We start from the raw sequence: 15,890 nt of genomic DNA on the forward strand, positions 1-15,890 counted from the left end.
CCATTTACTTTTTGCTAGGTAGACCAATTAATAAAAAATCTCCATTTCCTTCGCAGTATAGTTCTTATAGCTTATAAATTTATAACCCAAAATTATGGTAAATTTTTGTTCAGTTTTAAACGTACATTTCTTCTTTCGTATTTCGAAATTCAATCACCGGCCGTGTTTGTTTTTATTTTTTGCTAATTTATTTTCTAATTGTGAAACGACACTTTATTTCAACAACGTCGATGTAACGTGATTAGCTGCTCGCGAGATGGAAATTTTTATAAAATTTCTCTGAAAATCAATTTCTCTTCAACTTGATTCGTTCTATTTATATCGAGGGAAAAATATCTTGTTACCTATAATAAAGTTTACGTAACACTCGCGTACATAACATGAATTTTCTCACCATTCGTTTAATATACTTCTATAGGTGGTATTATGGTGTGCGGCCTGACCAACAATGCTTCACTTCACACGATTAGGTATACGTAGGTTTGATTAGATACACGATTATTTCCTTGTAGAGAGTATTCGATTATCACCAAGAGTTATTAATTTTCACCAGCAGATCGCGATAGAAATTAGAATTCGGTGATCGGATACATATTACATGTGTATCGTTCTTACGTAAGAACAATTTTTTTTCTGAAATTAGTGTAATGAAATAATCACAGTTGAATCTGTTTTATTTGTTCGTTTGTTTTTTTGTTATGCACTTTATACGCTTTATATGCAATTGATCGATCTCACGGTCATATAATATCATAGAGTTCCAGGAAGTACGAGTGCTTCATCTCCATCATCATTAATAGAATACTTTTCACGCCCTGTAGATTGTAAGAAAAGAATAAAAAAATGAACTTCCTAGGCATGCATAGATTCTGACGACGTTATTCCAATCCGTCAGGTCGATCATTCGGTTTGATCCTTCCCGCTCAAGTAACGTCCGTAATAAATTGTCAGATTCGTTATTTTTTCCTTTTTTTGCTGAAAAAATCTCGGGATATATTTGGCGAATGGCTCAGCCCCGCTACCTGCTGATTCCACGATGTCGATGAGAAAATTGAATTTTTTTTTTTTTAATCCATCAATTAATTTTTTCTTTTTTTTATCAAAATCAAGATTTCGACCAGATCCAAAAAATTATTCAGGGAGCGTTCGAGTCCTCGCGGTTCGTAAATTTGATGTTGTATTTCTTTTTTCATTTTTTCGCTCGACAAAATTCAATCAACAATTGAACTTAAATGTACAAAAAAAATTTCTTACGATGCTGCCGGGGATCAAACCGCAAGAATCTATCCCCAGACGATCGAGAGTACGTAGAGTTTAGACGACAAGTTAATAATCACTTGAGTCGAAAGTGCAGATTGCAAGTTTGCATACGCCGTATATGTTACTACATACCGTACGACGTGTAGTATACGTACGTACGTACATGTATACCAAGTGCTCGAACTTCCTATAAATTAATCAGCAAAGATGGCATCATAATGTCAAAGTGGTTAGTTACAGGGTGGTGGCGGTTGTTGCTGGGAACAGCGAAGCGGTAACTCTGAGTGGTCTTACAGCTGACACGCAATATCAGCTGGTTGTTACGGCCGTAAGGGCCGGAAAAAAATTGCGCAGTCGTCCGATCGTCTTCCGAACTTTAGGTGAGCTGAATTATATCCAATTAACTCGATTCCCGTCCCTCCGATGTGTTCGTCGATCCGTTCGACGATCAGATTATGTCTGGATGAATTATTGCCAAAGGTTCTACGCGTCTTCGGCTCTGCCGTGAAAATCGAACTTCTCGGTGACCGCAATCTTTTCGCCTCTTTTTTCCTCATTTCTCTTTCTCTTTATTCTGCTTTTTGTTTCTGATTATTTCACAGAACCGCCGCGAACATCCCCGCAGCAGGACGCAGCAGGTGCGGTCACCGGAGGTCCGACCCCTCCGCCTCCACCTTCTGCCCAACAACCGCAGCCCTATATTCAGGTCAGTGTGTAACAGCTGAGTATCGGAAAGGGTGAAACTCCGCGGCGTACTTGATGAGTTTGGAAAGAGAATGAAAAAAATCACGAAGGAAGAAGTAAATTTGGCGACGCGTCGCACGAGCGTGTTGATTTTACGGACGAATGTTCTGAGCTTCTGGAAAGGAGATTTCGGGTCGACCTTGTTCACCCCTAGAGAAATTCTCCGGAGAAACGTAAAAAATCTAGGAATTTCGTACGCTCGCGTTACAGCTTGGAAAATTCTGAGCTTAATTGTCGGCATATCATAGCCGTTGGCTTGATTATGTCGCATAGTTATACAACTCGGAAAATTCCTGTTCCAGATTCGCGGCGTTGAAGTCGGTATCGTAGTGCTGGTGTTGGTTGTCTGGGCGGGAGCGATCGCCCTGTTTTTTAATCGTTGGGGAAAAATTCGTATGCTTCTTCCCTACCAGCCCGATTACAAGGAACAGCTGAAAGTACCTGGAACGGGAGTTTGCGCCGCTGCTACCACTAGTTGCAATCAACACTCGACGCAGCACGCCTGCTCCCAGGTATCAGTCGTGAACTTTTCTTTTTTTTCTTATCATTTTTTTTCCTCTTTTTTTTTTTCAATTTGTTTCGCCTCCGTTTTTTCAATCAAAAATTGCAGCGTTCCTTAGTTTAATTGATTGAAAACAAAAAAAAAAAAAAACGTCCACCAAATTATGTAACTATGCCCAAACGAGAATCGCATAATTGACCATCACCCCAGCAATGATACTGCAGAGAGAGAGAGAGAGGTAGAGAGAGTGAAAGAGAAAATGCCGTACATGTTGGAATTAGAATGTGGATTACATATTTACGTACAACGTATGTGAATATAGTAACAAATTTTTTGGCTCTTCGATAATGGGAAAAGTGAATTTGAAAAAACCGAATCGAAAAAAGTAATCGGAATTGATTTTATCCCCTAGCAATACGTGTATGTATGTTCATAGTGGATGACAGGTAATACAGAGTTATCTGTAATATTCAGAGAATATAAATTACAAGAAGATAAAAAATGTTTTATAGATTATAAATATTTCTGTAACGACGTCTATCAAACGAAACAAAGTCTCATTCCCGCCTTTGCTTTTGTTAGATGAAAATGTGTGTTTGCTGGAGATGATAAATATATATATTTATTTAGTTATTTTTTCAGTTCATTTATCTATTGTATAAATGGAGGAATGTGCTGCACTGCACAAATTTTTTATTGAAAATAATGAGATACATGAGAAAATAATGTTATTTATTCATCTGTACAGGTATTCGATTGAATATGCGGATGAAAAATTTGTTGAAGTTCGAACGAATCGATAATTATCAGAAATTGTGTGTGATCTTAGTTATTATCACTATTGTCATCATTGTTATTACTGTCATTGATTGAAGAGAGAAGACAATTGATTAGCGAAGCAGTTTTTATATGAAAAACAAAAAAAGAAAGAAAAAAATCACATTTCGATTCAAAGTTAAATCGATTTTCTTTAATTTCATTTTAGAGAGATCGTCCGGGTTTTCGTGGATGAGAGGAGTTTTGAATTTGACAGATGCAGTCGGTAAATATTATACGTATATGCAGTTATATATACGATATTGTCGCTTTGTGTTTGCCTATATACCATATACCTACATTATATTACATCATACAAAATTAACGTATCCACCGTGATTTAGAATATATATGTATGCATATATTTTGATCTATAAATATATTATACATATATATTTACAGCAGCTCTGTATTACGTGTCATTTATACGAACAGTATACCTATAAATGTACAGGGTCTCCCTATTTTAAATGAAGGGTTCGACTGATAATCGAGAAAACGATTCGTCGTATAAAAATCAAAAACAGAAAAAACAGAAGAAATTATTCAGACGAGAATAGCAACGAGTTGTGGCAACGAGTTGTGGAATCGGTCGAGACCAGATGACGCCATTTTGGAGAAATTAAAATCGCAGTCTCTATTTCCAATTGGATTTGGCTTTTCTATCGAATGATAAAATCGTACAGCTGGTTTCAGTACACATCGAACAAAGAAAAAAATGGCGATTGCCAAGCCATGTCCGTTTCAACGTGTTCCAGTTGAGGTCACCGAGCTTGAAGTTAGCTTGTGCAACTTTGAACCAACTGAGACTTTTATCTTTCGTTTCGCTTATCGGAACCAGCTGTGATGTAAATCTGTAACAAAGAAACGGATTTCATTCAGTTGAAAAAAAGAAGGCGATCAACCGCGTTGCCAAATAAAGTGACGCCATCTTGTTGTAAACCGATTTCTGAATTTGACGTTCATTTTCGAAACCCGATTTCGCTTTGGCCTGAAACATTTTCCAACAGGGCGATACATAAATCGTTTTCGAGTATAATCGAACTCCTTTAATTTTAAAATCAGCCACTCTGCATTATATACATGAATATCAATAGCTTTCGTTATCGTAGTGATGTGTGGATTTACTGCAAAATATATATTTAGTTTAAATAAGTGAACAGCACTGAATTGTCCAGATATTATTATACCTACGTTTCACGTCTTTATCAATGATCACGTCTATAAAATTCACCTCTCCCCCTTGCCCCTGAAAAAAAAACAAAATGGGAGAAAGGAAAAACAGCGCACTGTGTAAAACGTTTTTAATATGAGTATGTCGATGAATTATGAACAATTATCTCGTATGCCTCGAGAGGCAACAATTATCGAACTTGATTCTTTCAAATTCATCCACATCGATCATATGATATGTACAACGTTGACTGTACATCGATGCTAACGAAGTCAAGGAGAGAAACAGAGAGAGCGAGAGAGCGTGAGAATGTTTTCGAATGTATGAAAGAAGAAGTAATAGAAAAAAGGAACTGGAAGAAAAGGTGACGATTAAAATGAATTGTGGGTGGTGTGTGTCGATTCAGTGCGGCGGCGGGGGCTGCTGCGTCCTGGAGCAGTGCTTCCATTATCCGAGACGCGCGAGGGATCCCCGCGATTGCGGATGTCAATTCGCTCTACTCCACAGGGCAGACATCGCGTGACAACCGGTATATTCAGTATTCTTAAACGGAGTATTGAGTATTTCACAATTTATAAATGCAGCTGTATTCGGTGTCTCACTTTATTTTTTTTTGTTTCTACTTTTACCTTTCGTTCGACATGTGCTCTCCTTTACCACTGTTGTTACTGTCGCCATCCTCATCGTCGTTGTTATCGCTCTTACTATCCTCATCGCATACGATTCGCCCCGAATCTATTGTACATTCGCTCACTCATGTCACGCGTTATACGTAATAATGCGTTTTTCGCAGCATAAATTCTATCTCCTCTTTTTCTCTATCGACAGCATCTTCGACACGCACGCGGCATATGTATACCTGTGTGTACTAGGTGTTCCCGAACACTGCGATATCGTGTGTCCGTCGTCGACATTCACTCGTTTCGGAAAAGAAAAAGGGAAAAAAAATAAAAAGAAAATTTTGTATAATTATACATTCCGCAATGTCGACAATTTTCGAGTTATTTGCCCTCGTCTCCCACCCGGTTCCATTCTTCATTCCTCCAGCTCCGCGTCTTATACTTTAATCTTTCAACTTAATTATCTTTCGGAAATGAAAAAAAAAAGATGTCTAATGTATTCACGGTTTGAATTTCCCGTGAAGAGAAAAGTGAAAAATATTTGGACCGGTATATTTTCTCCGATCGTTACGTCTAGACGCGTAAAAGTTTTTCAAATTAATCAATAATTTTCACGTCGGTTGCACATGCGGGAGCACAGCACCGGAGCAATTCGATGCAGCTGTCGTATTTCGTCTATTCATCATTACGTTATTCTGATTATCAACCCCCGTTCGATTTTGTACTGATTTTTCCACGTACACAGCTTCGATTTTGTCCGATAAAAAAAAAAAAAAATTCAAAAGTTTCGAGCGGTTTTAATTCAAGTGAATGTTTTTTGACGAAAGAGAGAGAAGGAAAAAAAAAAAGAAAGACAGAAATAACCGACGCTGATGTAAAAGTTAAAAAATACTTACGAGGACGCCCGGAAAATATATTGGATTTTGTTTTATTCCAGACGTATTATCGGAAATACCGAACACTGATTATTATTGCTTTCGTTCGTATACATCCTTTGATTAAAGAAATCGCAAAAAAAGAAAGAAGCGGCGAATAAACTTGGTGCACGCAATGATACCTTTGTTTTTCCGTGAAATCGAAGAGGGGTAAGAATTTGGAAACTGAGCCGCTAAAATGTACAGCACTCTTGATTCTTCATTTCTTCGTCCGTGATGTTTTTTTTTTTTTTTTTTTTTTTCATATAATTTATCTGTTGTTCAAAATGTGTATACTATGCCAATCGATTGATGTTACAACAATATGTACGTTTGAATTTCTATCACGTTGCACATAAAACCGGCAAAAATATGAACGCAAAATAAAAGAAGAGTTTTCATGTACTTATTGCAATGATCACGAAATTTTTCAAAGTGAGCGCAGCTGTACATATAATCACGCTTTTTCGTACGCACACGTGATGCTCGAATATTTATTCAATTATTGATTCGTTATTCATTTTTTTTTTTCTTCTTTCTTTTGCAGGTTTTCATATCACGATTAGTTTAACTACGCGGGACACACACAGACAGACAGACAGACCGTGAAAATATCAGTATTTTCTTTATTCCTCGTAATTTCGTTGGGGAAAAAATTCAAATTACAAATTGTCGCAATATGATGACATGCCTATTTCGCGTTATTCGTGTATCCCGCACCGATCGATGTGTGAGCCACGTGTATCAACTCGGATGCTATTATACATATTACATGTATACACACGGAGCGTAGTAAATACAACTTTTCCGTTTAATAGACCATTCTCCAACGTCTCTATATGCTGAGGAAAATTATTACATTTAAATTTCATACATTGACGTGTATATCTATACCTGCGCAAATCCAACTTTTGTGTTTTCCACATACGTATGTATAATAGTTTCACATAATAGCTGTTGTTATCACGAATTTCTAATGTATGAACATATCGTGTATATTACCGAGGGCTGCGGTATTTCGCAATACAGCACGGTGTCTGTTTGATTTTTTCTATATCTTTTTTTTTATTCTCTTCCCGTTTTCCAACGTTCTGTTCTTTAATTTTCTTTTTCATTTACGGTATACCTATGGATACGCATCAACGATCGATAAATTAATAACGTTTCGAATATAATGAATATTAAAAGTAAGAGAAAAAAAAAAAAAAAAAAAAAACCAAAAAAATGTCGAATCGCCTCGGGCAAGGACAGATATTACAACGAGGTATACATTATATTTTTGGCGTCGATGGTCATCGTAAGCCCCGAGGGAGATGAACTATTATGGCTAAAAAAAAAAATAAATGAATAACAAAATTTGTGAAAACAAAAATGAATTCAAAGATCAATATACGATCGAATCGATTGTGATGCAGTCGTGAGAGGTAATTTTCCGTCTCATGAAATGGTTTATTTTCGTCTACTGTACCTACATGTATCGAGTTTTCTTTGGATTATATGATTTTATTTTTGCACCGCGTGAGCCGCGTATGTTGGTTTTTACTTTTCACTTATTATTTTTTGTTCGTTCTGTGACGGTGATAAAAATTTAGCATATTCTCTCTTTCTACAGCATCTGCACTGGTCGAACCATCACGTCGATTCCCTGGACAGCGGGGGTGGTTTGGGGTGGCCCAGACCTACGAGACCTCGGGTTAACAGCGCGATAGACGTCGCCGGATTTCTGTCCCAGGTGAAATAGATTTGGTCGTTTTTTATTATTTTTGTTTTGTTACTTTGGTTTTTGGAAACCCATAGAAAAAAATAGTTTGAAATTATTCACTTGCGATAGAGCTAGATGTGGAGTAAAGGGCAATAGTTTCTTCTCTATTTGATATATTTTTATTTCCTTGGTTTTTTCATAAATATATAGTTGTAAATTTAACCGTTTGGTTGAGAGGATTTCAACCGGTAACAGCGTTCGGTAGAAAATGATTGAATAAAATGTTAAAAATTCCAAGGTGATTCGAAAGCACTGTAGGGTAGTTTAACGTACTTTGCAGTTCGCCGTACCTTGTACGTAGACGAGAAGTCGAGTCACAACCATCAACAAGACGACGACGACGACGACGACGACGCCGTCTGAAATTACCGGGCTAAGTTAATAAATATGAATGATCCCCGACTCTGATCTGTAAATAATTGAGTCTCAAAATGGAACCCGGTTGGAACTTCTGTGCCCAGCTATATCGAGTACGCAGAATCGATCGATTTCCGTTCAATTGTACCCATAGGTATATACTCATAGTATTGACGGTATACCGTTGAGCGATGTGTGGGGAAAACCGAAAAAACCAAAAATTACAAAAATTATCTCTCTTTGAAACGCGGTGACAGTGTTTTGTTTTTTTTTTTTTCAAAAAAGATTAACGTATAAGGTCTTATTGTTAGTTCGTCTTCAATTTTCCGTCAATTTTCGTCCAGGAATTCGTACGACGTCACGGTTCGACTTCGAGGCTTTGTCGCAAAGTTCGCAGTGCAGATAATTTGCCATTGGCGACCTCAAGCAGTGGTCAACATGACCGAAGGGAACTTCGCAACATCGGCGACGATCTTGCGGAAGACGACCGCCACGACGACCGTGAAACTTTCCTAAAGAACTCTGCGAATTCGAGAGACCACGAGCGTGACTCCAGGGATCAACGAAGAACCAGGGACGATGAAGTTAACTTTTACGCACAGATTAACCAGGAAAATGTCCCCAGGGAATCCGACATCGCCGTACAAGAATCTCCTTATCACCAACAAACTTTCAGGTTTGAAAATATACCGAACAGGTTGCATGGAAATATTTTTTTTTTTTTTTTTCACTTCGATCGAGAAGAATCGACGCTATGCCTTCGATTTGAAAGAACGCTGAAAGCTCGCCTAGAGGTTCGAGCTTGCAGCTTGCAGGTCAAAATGCTGAAAAGTTTCATTAGGAGGGATAAAAAAACGGCGTTCTCCTTTAGTTTATTTCGTCGATTTATTTAAATTCACCCAATTTGGGGGGATACACTTTTGCCGAACCCTTTAACTACATGAAAAAAGGATTGGGAGAAAAAAAGAAACAACAAAGTAGAAAAGAGTCATGAATAATTTATCGGACGGGTTCTTTTTATAGTGAAGTTCAACGTCAACCCGCGACGTGATGTTTTTAAATAATTCAAAGCTCTCGGGGGGGGGGGGGGGGTCAGGGTGGCTAACTTTCGGTGAACATTTGATGTGTGTAAAGGGTGAATTTATAAAGTGTTGAAATCTGATATCTCGCGAACCGTATGAATCGAGCATTTGAGGAAACACGTTAGAAACAACGAAGTTGAACTGGAAAAAATGAGGGTGCAATCGTGGGAAGTGCCGAGGAGATATCAATGTCATATCGACTGTTTCAGATGAAAACCTTACATACCCACAGTTTATCTTTTCACCCAAAACCACGTAACCGACTTCAAGACAAACAGGATAAAAAAAAGAAATATATTAGCAGAAAGAAATATACCAGCTTTCGGCAAGTTAGCATGGATCGGTATATAAAAATTGATACATTATCATTGAAATATTTCATAATTAAGGCTTGTTTTTCTTTAAAATAACTCACCCTGTACAAAAAAACGATCGAACATCATGCTAGGCGCACTTATACATATAACGCGAATACTTGTCCAATTTGTAATCGACGATCCCCGAAGGAATGCGGGTAGGGATATATCGACGGGAGTTTAATTACAGTTTTGGATAATTAAAGGGTTGAACAGTTGGACGGAATCACTCGATCACTGGGGGTCGGGGGGGGGGGGGGGGGGGGGGGGGGAGTGAAAGTAAAAATAATGTGAACAAAGTTGAACGCTTCGGCGATCATTCAGACTCGGTAATTATTTTAGGGATTCTGGAACCGCAACCACCGCAACGTCTCTTGTGGCTCGACGTTTTGGGGGCGGTTGGCGTGTGGGCGGAAGTCACGAATATGTTAGATGTCCGGTTCGGCAGCCAGCCTCAATGGACGAAAGGTGATACAGCCTGAATTATCATTAATTATTATTCGATAGCAATGAACTAATCACAGCAGCAATTATAATTCATTATAATATCTGCCCCCAGAGAAACGTTCCGTTACCCCAAAGGACAAAAAAGCTCCAAGCAATTTCAAAAAATCCCACGCTGGAGGCTCACGCGAATACAACAAGCTTCGAAATTTGTTTTGCTTTACGTTCGTTGTTTTTACATGTTTTTTTTTTGCTTCGTCCAAATTAATCCAAAATTTGATGATAATTTTTCGCCGGATCAATTAACATTCGTGGAAAATGATTCGTCAGTTATCCCCTCTGCAGAGTTTTGTTGGAAAAGCAAAAAAAATCGAACGTCCATTTCTGTGTGTAGATTTTATCGTCGTTCCTGCGATCCGGATTTCGGCCGTTCTCACCGGCATCACAATCATCCTCCAGGACATCATTTGCACCACGTCGATCACCACGCGAGGAGTTGCGATTACGCTCGTCGTACGCCTGAGACAAGCCTTGACCAAACGCCGCAGCATTTCGGTCTGCCAATTTTGAGTATTTCCGAGCCAAGCCCCCCCGACGAAATGGACCGCGTTGACGAGTACTTGTAGAATTTGCTTGCCGAGGAGGTCATCGAAGAACTCCTCGTTTGACGGCCGTACCTACGCCGCGTCAGATTATACTCCGCGGTCATCGCCGTCGTCTCCATATATTTCATCGGCAAATTCTGCAAATGGCTCCATAATCGTCGCGGTGCGGTTACGATTAGCTGACATTTTACCATTGTGCGGATCGCGCGCCAGACAATTTTAATCTTCGAACACTTCGTGATATTCGTGTGTTAATTGATAAAGAATTTGAAGAAAAATTAACGAATAAATTAATCGATCAATGAATATTATAAAGTAAACAATAAGAAAGAACAAGTGAAGTAATTTATCGAGTTACTATATAACGCGTATAAAATTTATTTATATTGAGATATAAATTGCATGAAGTTTTCTCCTAATTCATAATTGCTATGAATACCTAAATTCTCATAAAAAGTATATTACATCCCGTCTACTCGGGATATAATAGATTCTAAAGAGAACAAACAAAGATTGAGAAAAAAAAAAGTAATGAAAAAACTATTTCCGTAAATTTGAACACCTGCAGAGTTTAAGCGGGACCAAAACCCCTCCCTAAACTAATGAAAATTGAAAAATGATTGTAATAATAATGATATTTTTAAAACCATATCAAGAAAATCCCCTTTAACAAAAAAATCTTTCCCTCTTCCTCCCTGATGGATCCGTGGATTGTCAAGTGAAAATATAATTAAAATAATAATAGAATTATAAAAAATCAAAAGTAAACTGAATCACACCACATGACACCACTTTTTGTATCGTTATAAGAATTGAAGAATAAATGAATGAATAAAATTAAAAAAAAAATAACGCATGTAAATATATAAAAATGAGTAATAACGAGAGATAACACATTTTTTTCAACCTCGTTTTGTTTCTGCGTATACGGTATTTTTTTTTTTTTTTTACCCCCCTCTAAATTGCTTTTAATGTATTGTATAAAACCTGATGTTCCTCAATTTGCGCGATGTGCTTTGTATAACTAATTATACATTTACGGCGACTGCCCGACGGTTTCCAACCACCCAAAGTTCTGTAACTAATTCGTTAATGGCCCCGTGTTAACGTATGCACGATTGCAGATAGATACTATATGTGTATACCTACATGTATATACATAAGTAGATACACACGGTCATACGCATATGGACAAATGTGCGAAAATAGAAAAAAGCGAAACGTGAAAAACGCAAAAAAAATATGAACAGTGGAGCAGCTGGTATACATACAAAATGTTTAAAACGTTACGTACGTACGTACGTATGCTCCAACAATATTCGCGTTTATAATCATCGGCGTCAAAATATAGATTTGTAGAAAATTATATTTGTACTTTTAACAAAGATGTAATCAGCAATATCCATTATATATGTTATACGTGTGTTCTGCATGAAGTTGAGGTTTGCAAAAGAAATTTACGGATCGATTGAACAATGCAGCATGTACATACCTATGTATATATAATTTTTGAAGCAGAAAACGTTAACACTGGTAACCTCGATGAGTAATTTTTTTTCTCTGTACAATCTTATGCATTGATCGGATCAAATAATTGAAAAAGTAAAACGAAAAAACAAAAGACGAGAAGACAAAATGTCCGCTTGTAGCACATGCGTTATAACAACAATATCACTGACATAGTTTACAACGATTTGCGGAGTTATTTCGATGCAAAAACAACGGAGGAAATGAAAACAAACTTCACCTCCAGGTTGAGGTACATACATACACGCAGTTAATTGTTCATCGTCAGGTACACTGCCTAGAAAAACTTAATAATTTTCACAATTAATTATTTGAATTCACTATTTTCTTTGCTACAAAAAAAAGTTGATTTCGTTTGAAACCAAAAATTGCTTTCCCACATATAAACACGCAATGATATTGATTTCATTTGAAGTTTGGCGATGAATTCCTATAAAATTACCCTCACAAATACGAATATACATACCATGTGTAACATACAAATTTGAATGTTTACCTATATTTACAAAGATCCATATGACACACATTTATTCATAATCTATATTATGGAAATTGTAACAACCTTATAGCTTTAAACGATGAGACCAAAGAATATAAATATGCCGGATTAAAATTCGTGATCCTTATAAATAAAATCTTATAATATCAATTGATAATTGAGGCGAATAATTATTTACACCGATAAAAAATAGGAATAATCATTTATAATTATCATACATGTATACCTGTACCATATGTAACGGGTATATTAATTTTACAAGGAGTGAAATAAAAATGACAATTTTACCTCGCTGCGGCAGAAAATTATTGTGTAAATAACATTGAAGGATTGGGAAAAAAAAATTGACATATTTCTGATTGAAAAAATATTATACATACAATGTAGATATACATATATTATACATATACACCTATAATAGGTACACCATCCAACGAGTATCAATATTACATGTGTACCGACTAATTAATAAAACATGAACCTGTATAAATTATTTACGGCTATAATTTGTAGTGCGATACATTTATAACCATGGTTATACTGCACCGAATCTTCCGATATTTCCATAAATATCTACTTGAATTGAAAATTTGAATTAGGTATTAACATTTTAATTGGAGATGAAATAATTATCGAGTCACTGAAAGTTATGAAAGTATCTGGAGTTGATTCTGAATACAAAAGTTTTAATAACATCCGTGCAAAAACGCGAAAAGTTAATAATAATCATAAACTGAAAGTCAATGTCCTGTCGTTATCTCTAATAAGACATATGAATATGGTAATAATGGTACCAAAAGTTTGTTGATAAGGATATTAAACAAAGAATTATAATATTATAATCGTCATATCGTTATATCTTGCATAATTTTCTAGTCATGAGATCGTCTTACTTATATATCATTAGACAAAATAACTAAGAAAAGAAGAAACAAAGAAGGGTTTAGGTTCAAGTAGTTCAAAGTTAAATCCTCAGCATCTCATAGAATCTTTGATCATTGAAAATAGATATTTTGCAAAATTATACCACACGCCTGAAGTAGGTATTGTATAGATCAGATATATTGAAAAGTACATGTATACATACCAATTTATGAATTAAAAAGACGGTAGTCCGATCACCGCATTCAATTTATAACGATTGAAACGAGGAGGTACTTTAAAAAGTTCAATTCGAATCAATAACTCTTGCCCTAAATCTTAAGCCTTTCACCTTGAAGTACCTATAAATATGTGTGTATTGTATGTACATATGTATATATATAATATCATATACCATATAATATCCTCGTCAGCAACCAATTATTATTCCCTACTTTATTAAGTGACGTACACCTCGCTCTCGGCGTGCCTAAGCACCTGATCTATGTATAGTACACACCTACACACCTAAATGCTACATATTGTATATACAATACATATAAGTATTATTATATGTATATTACATATATTACACGTGTACAGCAGGTCAGGTTTGGTCTTCACACGCTCGATTGTTAATTTATTATAACTATTTGAGGAGGACTAGGAAAACGGGGGCGCAGGGTGAATTGAACCCTGACGATCTCGATATAACCATGCGCGGAACGTCTGACTCTGACAACTTGACATAATGTGTGATTGTATATTTGTCGGTGATATTATATGCAATTTATAGCTAATGGCATTGTATGTACATCAATGAGTTAGGAATGGAGTCGACCGCGGCCCAGCTGTGCCAGCTGAACAAGTTTCATCGATTCCTTCGAGAGTCAATCAATTATTCAACCTCACCCGCTCGATGCGGAGTCCCCCTTTGAACCTGTCGTAGACGCGTACCGGTAAATGTATTATTATATGTATATTTTATGTAAACATGTATAATATCATGACTTTTTACCGGCCGCGAAGCACTCGACTATCGCATATTTCGATTATGATTTTCATCCTCCGTATTTTTCAAAGCGAAAAATATTCCCTGCTCGGATACTTTTTTGAAGGGGTGATACACATGTGCGGCGAGAATGTGTAAAACCGTGGGGAAAATTCGAAATCAACGATTTTTTACCTAAAACAGAAATACTTTCGCGCTATTCTAGTTTGATAGGGACGTGCCTTCGCCGGAACCGTCATAACATCCAGCTTTTGGAGCTAGACGACATTTTCATAGTTACTCGATGATTCGGCGTCAGGTAAAGGGTAGTCGTCGCAAGGTCTTTAGTAAAATCAATAGAATAGCGTAGGACGAACAGCTTTGTACGTTGTATCTATTGCTAAAATCATCCTAATTCGATAGCCTTATAATCGTAGACGAAAATTTTCTCTATTTGAGGTTTCATCCTACTCTGCTCCGAATTTATATTTGTATTATATTATACCTATATCGACTACACGCTATACATCATTTATTTTCCGAGCATGTCGGTAATAACGAAGAAATATATATTTACACGCGGTATTAGGAGGAAGGGGTGTACGATAACGATAGTTATTAACAATAATGATGATGACACGGATATAGAATTTAATCAAGCCGCGCATATCTCTTATTAAACTATTTCACTATCGCCATGTAAAATTCGCGTGTATAGATCGTTAAAAATATACCTATAATTGTCATCATTCGGGTCCAAGAAATATAATATACCTACATAGATAATAATTATTGTATGATAATATAAAATACGTGGTCAATTTTTAACGATATTAATATGTAGAGCAGATATACCTATAGCTTATAAGATCTGTCGGTTTATTTCGTATAAAAATTGATATATGAATAATGAAAATTATAATGTATAGAAATTTAATAAAACAGTCAAGGATCATCGCTTACATCATCGTCATTATTACCGTATAAATGATGTCAGAGATCTGCGAACTAGGGTTTTTTCTGTACAATAATTTCATTGAACTTCCTTTGCGGTTACGCGCGTCGCATTATCGTTTATACAATTGATCTTGACGCATACATAATCGTCATACGGACTGAGTTAGCTGTATTAAAAAAAAAAAAAAAGAAACGAAAAAATATACCTTGTATCTTGTACCTTCGCGAAATACCTTATAATTGAATTTCCGTATCAACTGATCGTTATAGAATGTTGTTGCGTACGGGTTGTATAACGTTAAAAACGAATCCAACTGAACTAAAAATCGAAATAAAAGCATCGACCCTCGAATTCATCATCCGAACATTTATTCATTAGGTGGTTGAACGAATGAAGGATACGAGCGATAAGAATGATC

General features: G+C 36.5%; 1 protein-coding gene across 7 annotated transcripts in view; it reads left to right on the forward strand.

Annotated features, from left to right (window-relative positions):
* Positions 1-15,430, forward strand: part of LOC105683568 — a 40,702-nt gene extending 25,272 nt beyond the window's left edge. For 5 of the 7 annotated variants that reach the window (XM_020850975.2, XM_020850976.2, XM_048652662.1 and 2 more), the window contains 7 exons: positions 1,495-1,640; positions 1,863-1,966; positions 2,307-2,516; positions 7,643-7,762; positions 8,494-8,825; positions 9,930-10,055; positions 10,426-15,430. In XM_020850975.2, coding sequence (XP_020706634.2) covers positions 1,495-1,640; positions 1,863-1,966; positions 2,307-2,516; positions 7,643-7,762; positions 8,494-8,825; positions 9,930-10,055; positions 10,426-10,657 — 1,270 coding nt within the window. In that variant the 3' untranslated portion in view covers positions 10,658-15,430. The remainder of the gene's footprint in view (positions 1-1,494; positions 1,641-1,862; positions 1,967-2,306; positions 2,517-7,642; positions 7,763-8,493; positions 8,826-9,929; positions 10,056-10,425) is intronic. The other 2 variants (XM_048652661.1, XM_048652663.1) reach the window with 1 other exon arrangement.
* Positions 15,431-15,890: the final 460 nt, after the last annotated feature.

Source organism: Athalia rosae, chromosome 3 (genome assembly GCF_917208135.1).
Source record: "Athalia rosae chromosome 3, iyAthRosa1.1, whole genome shotgun sequence".
Lineage (NCBI taxonomy): Eukaryota > Metazoa > Arthropoda > Insecta > Hymenoptera > Athaliidae > Athalia > Athalia rosae.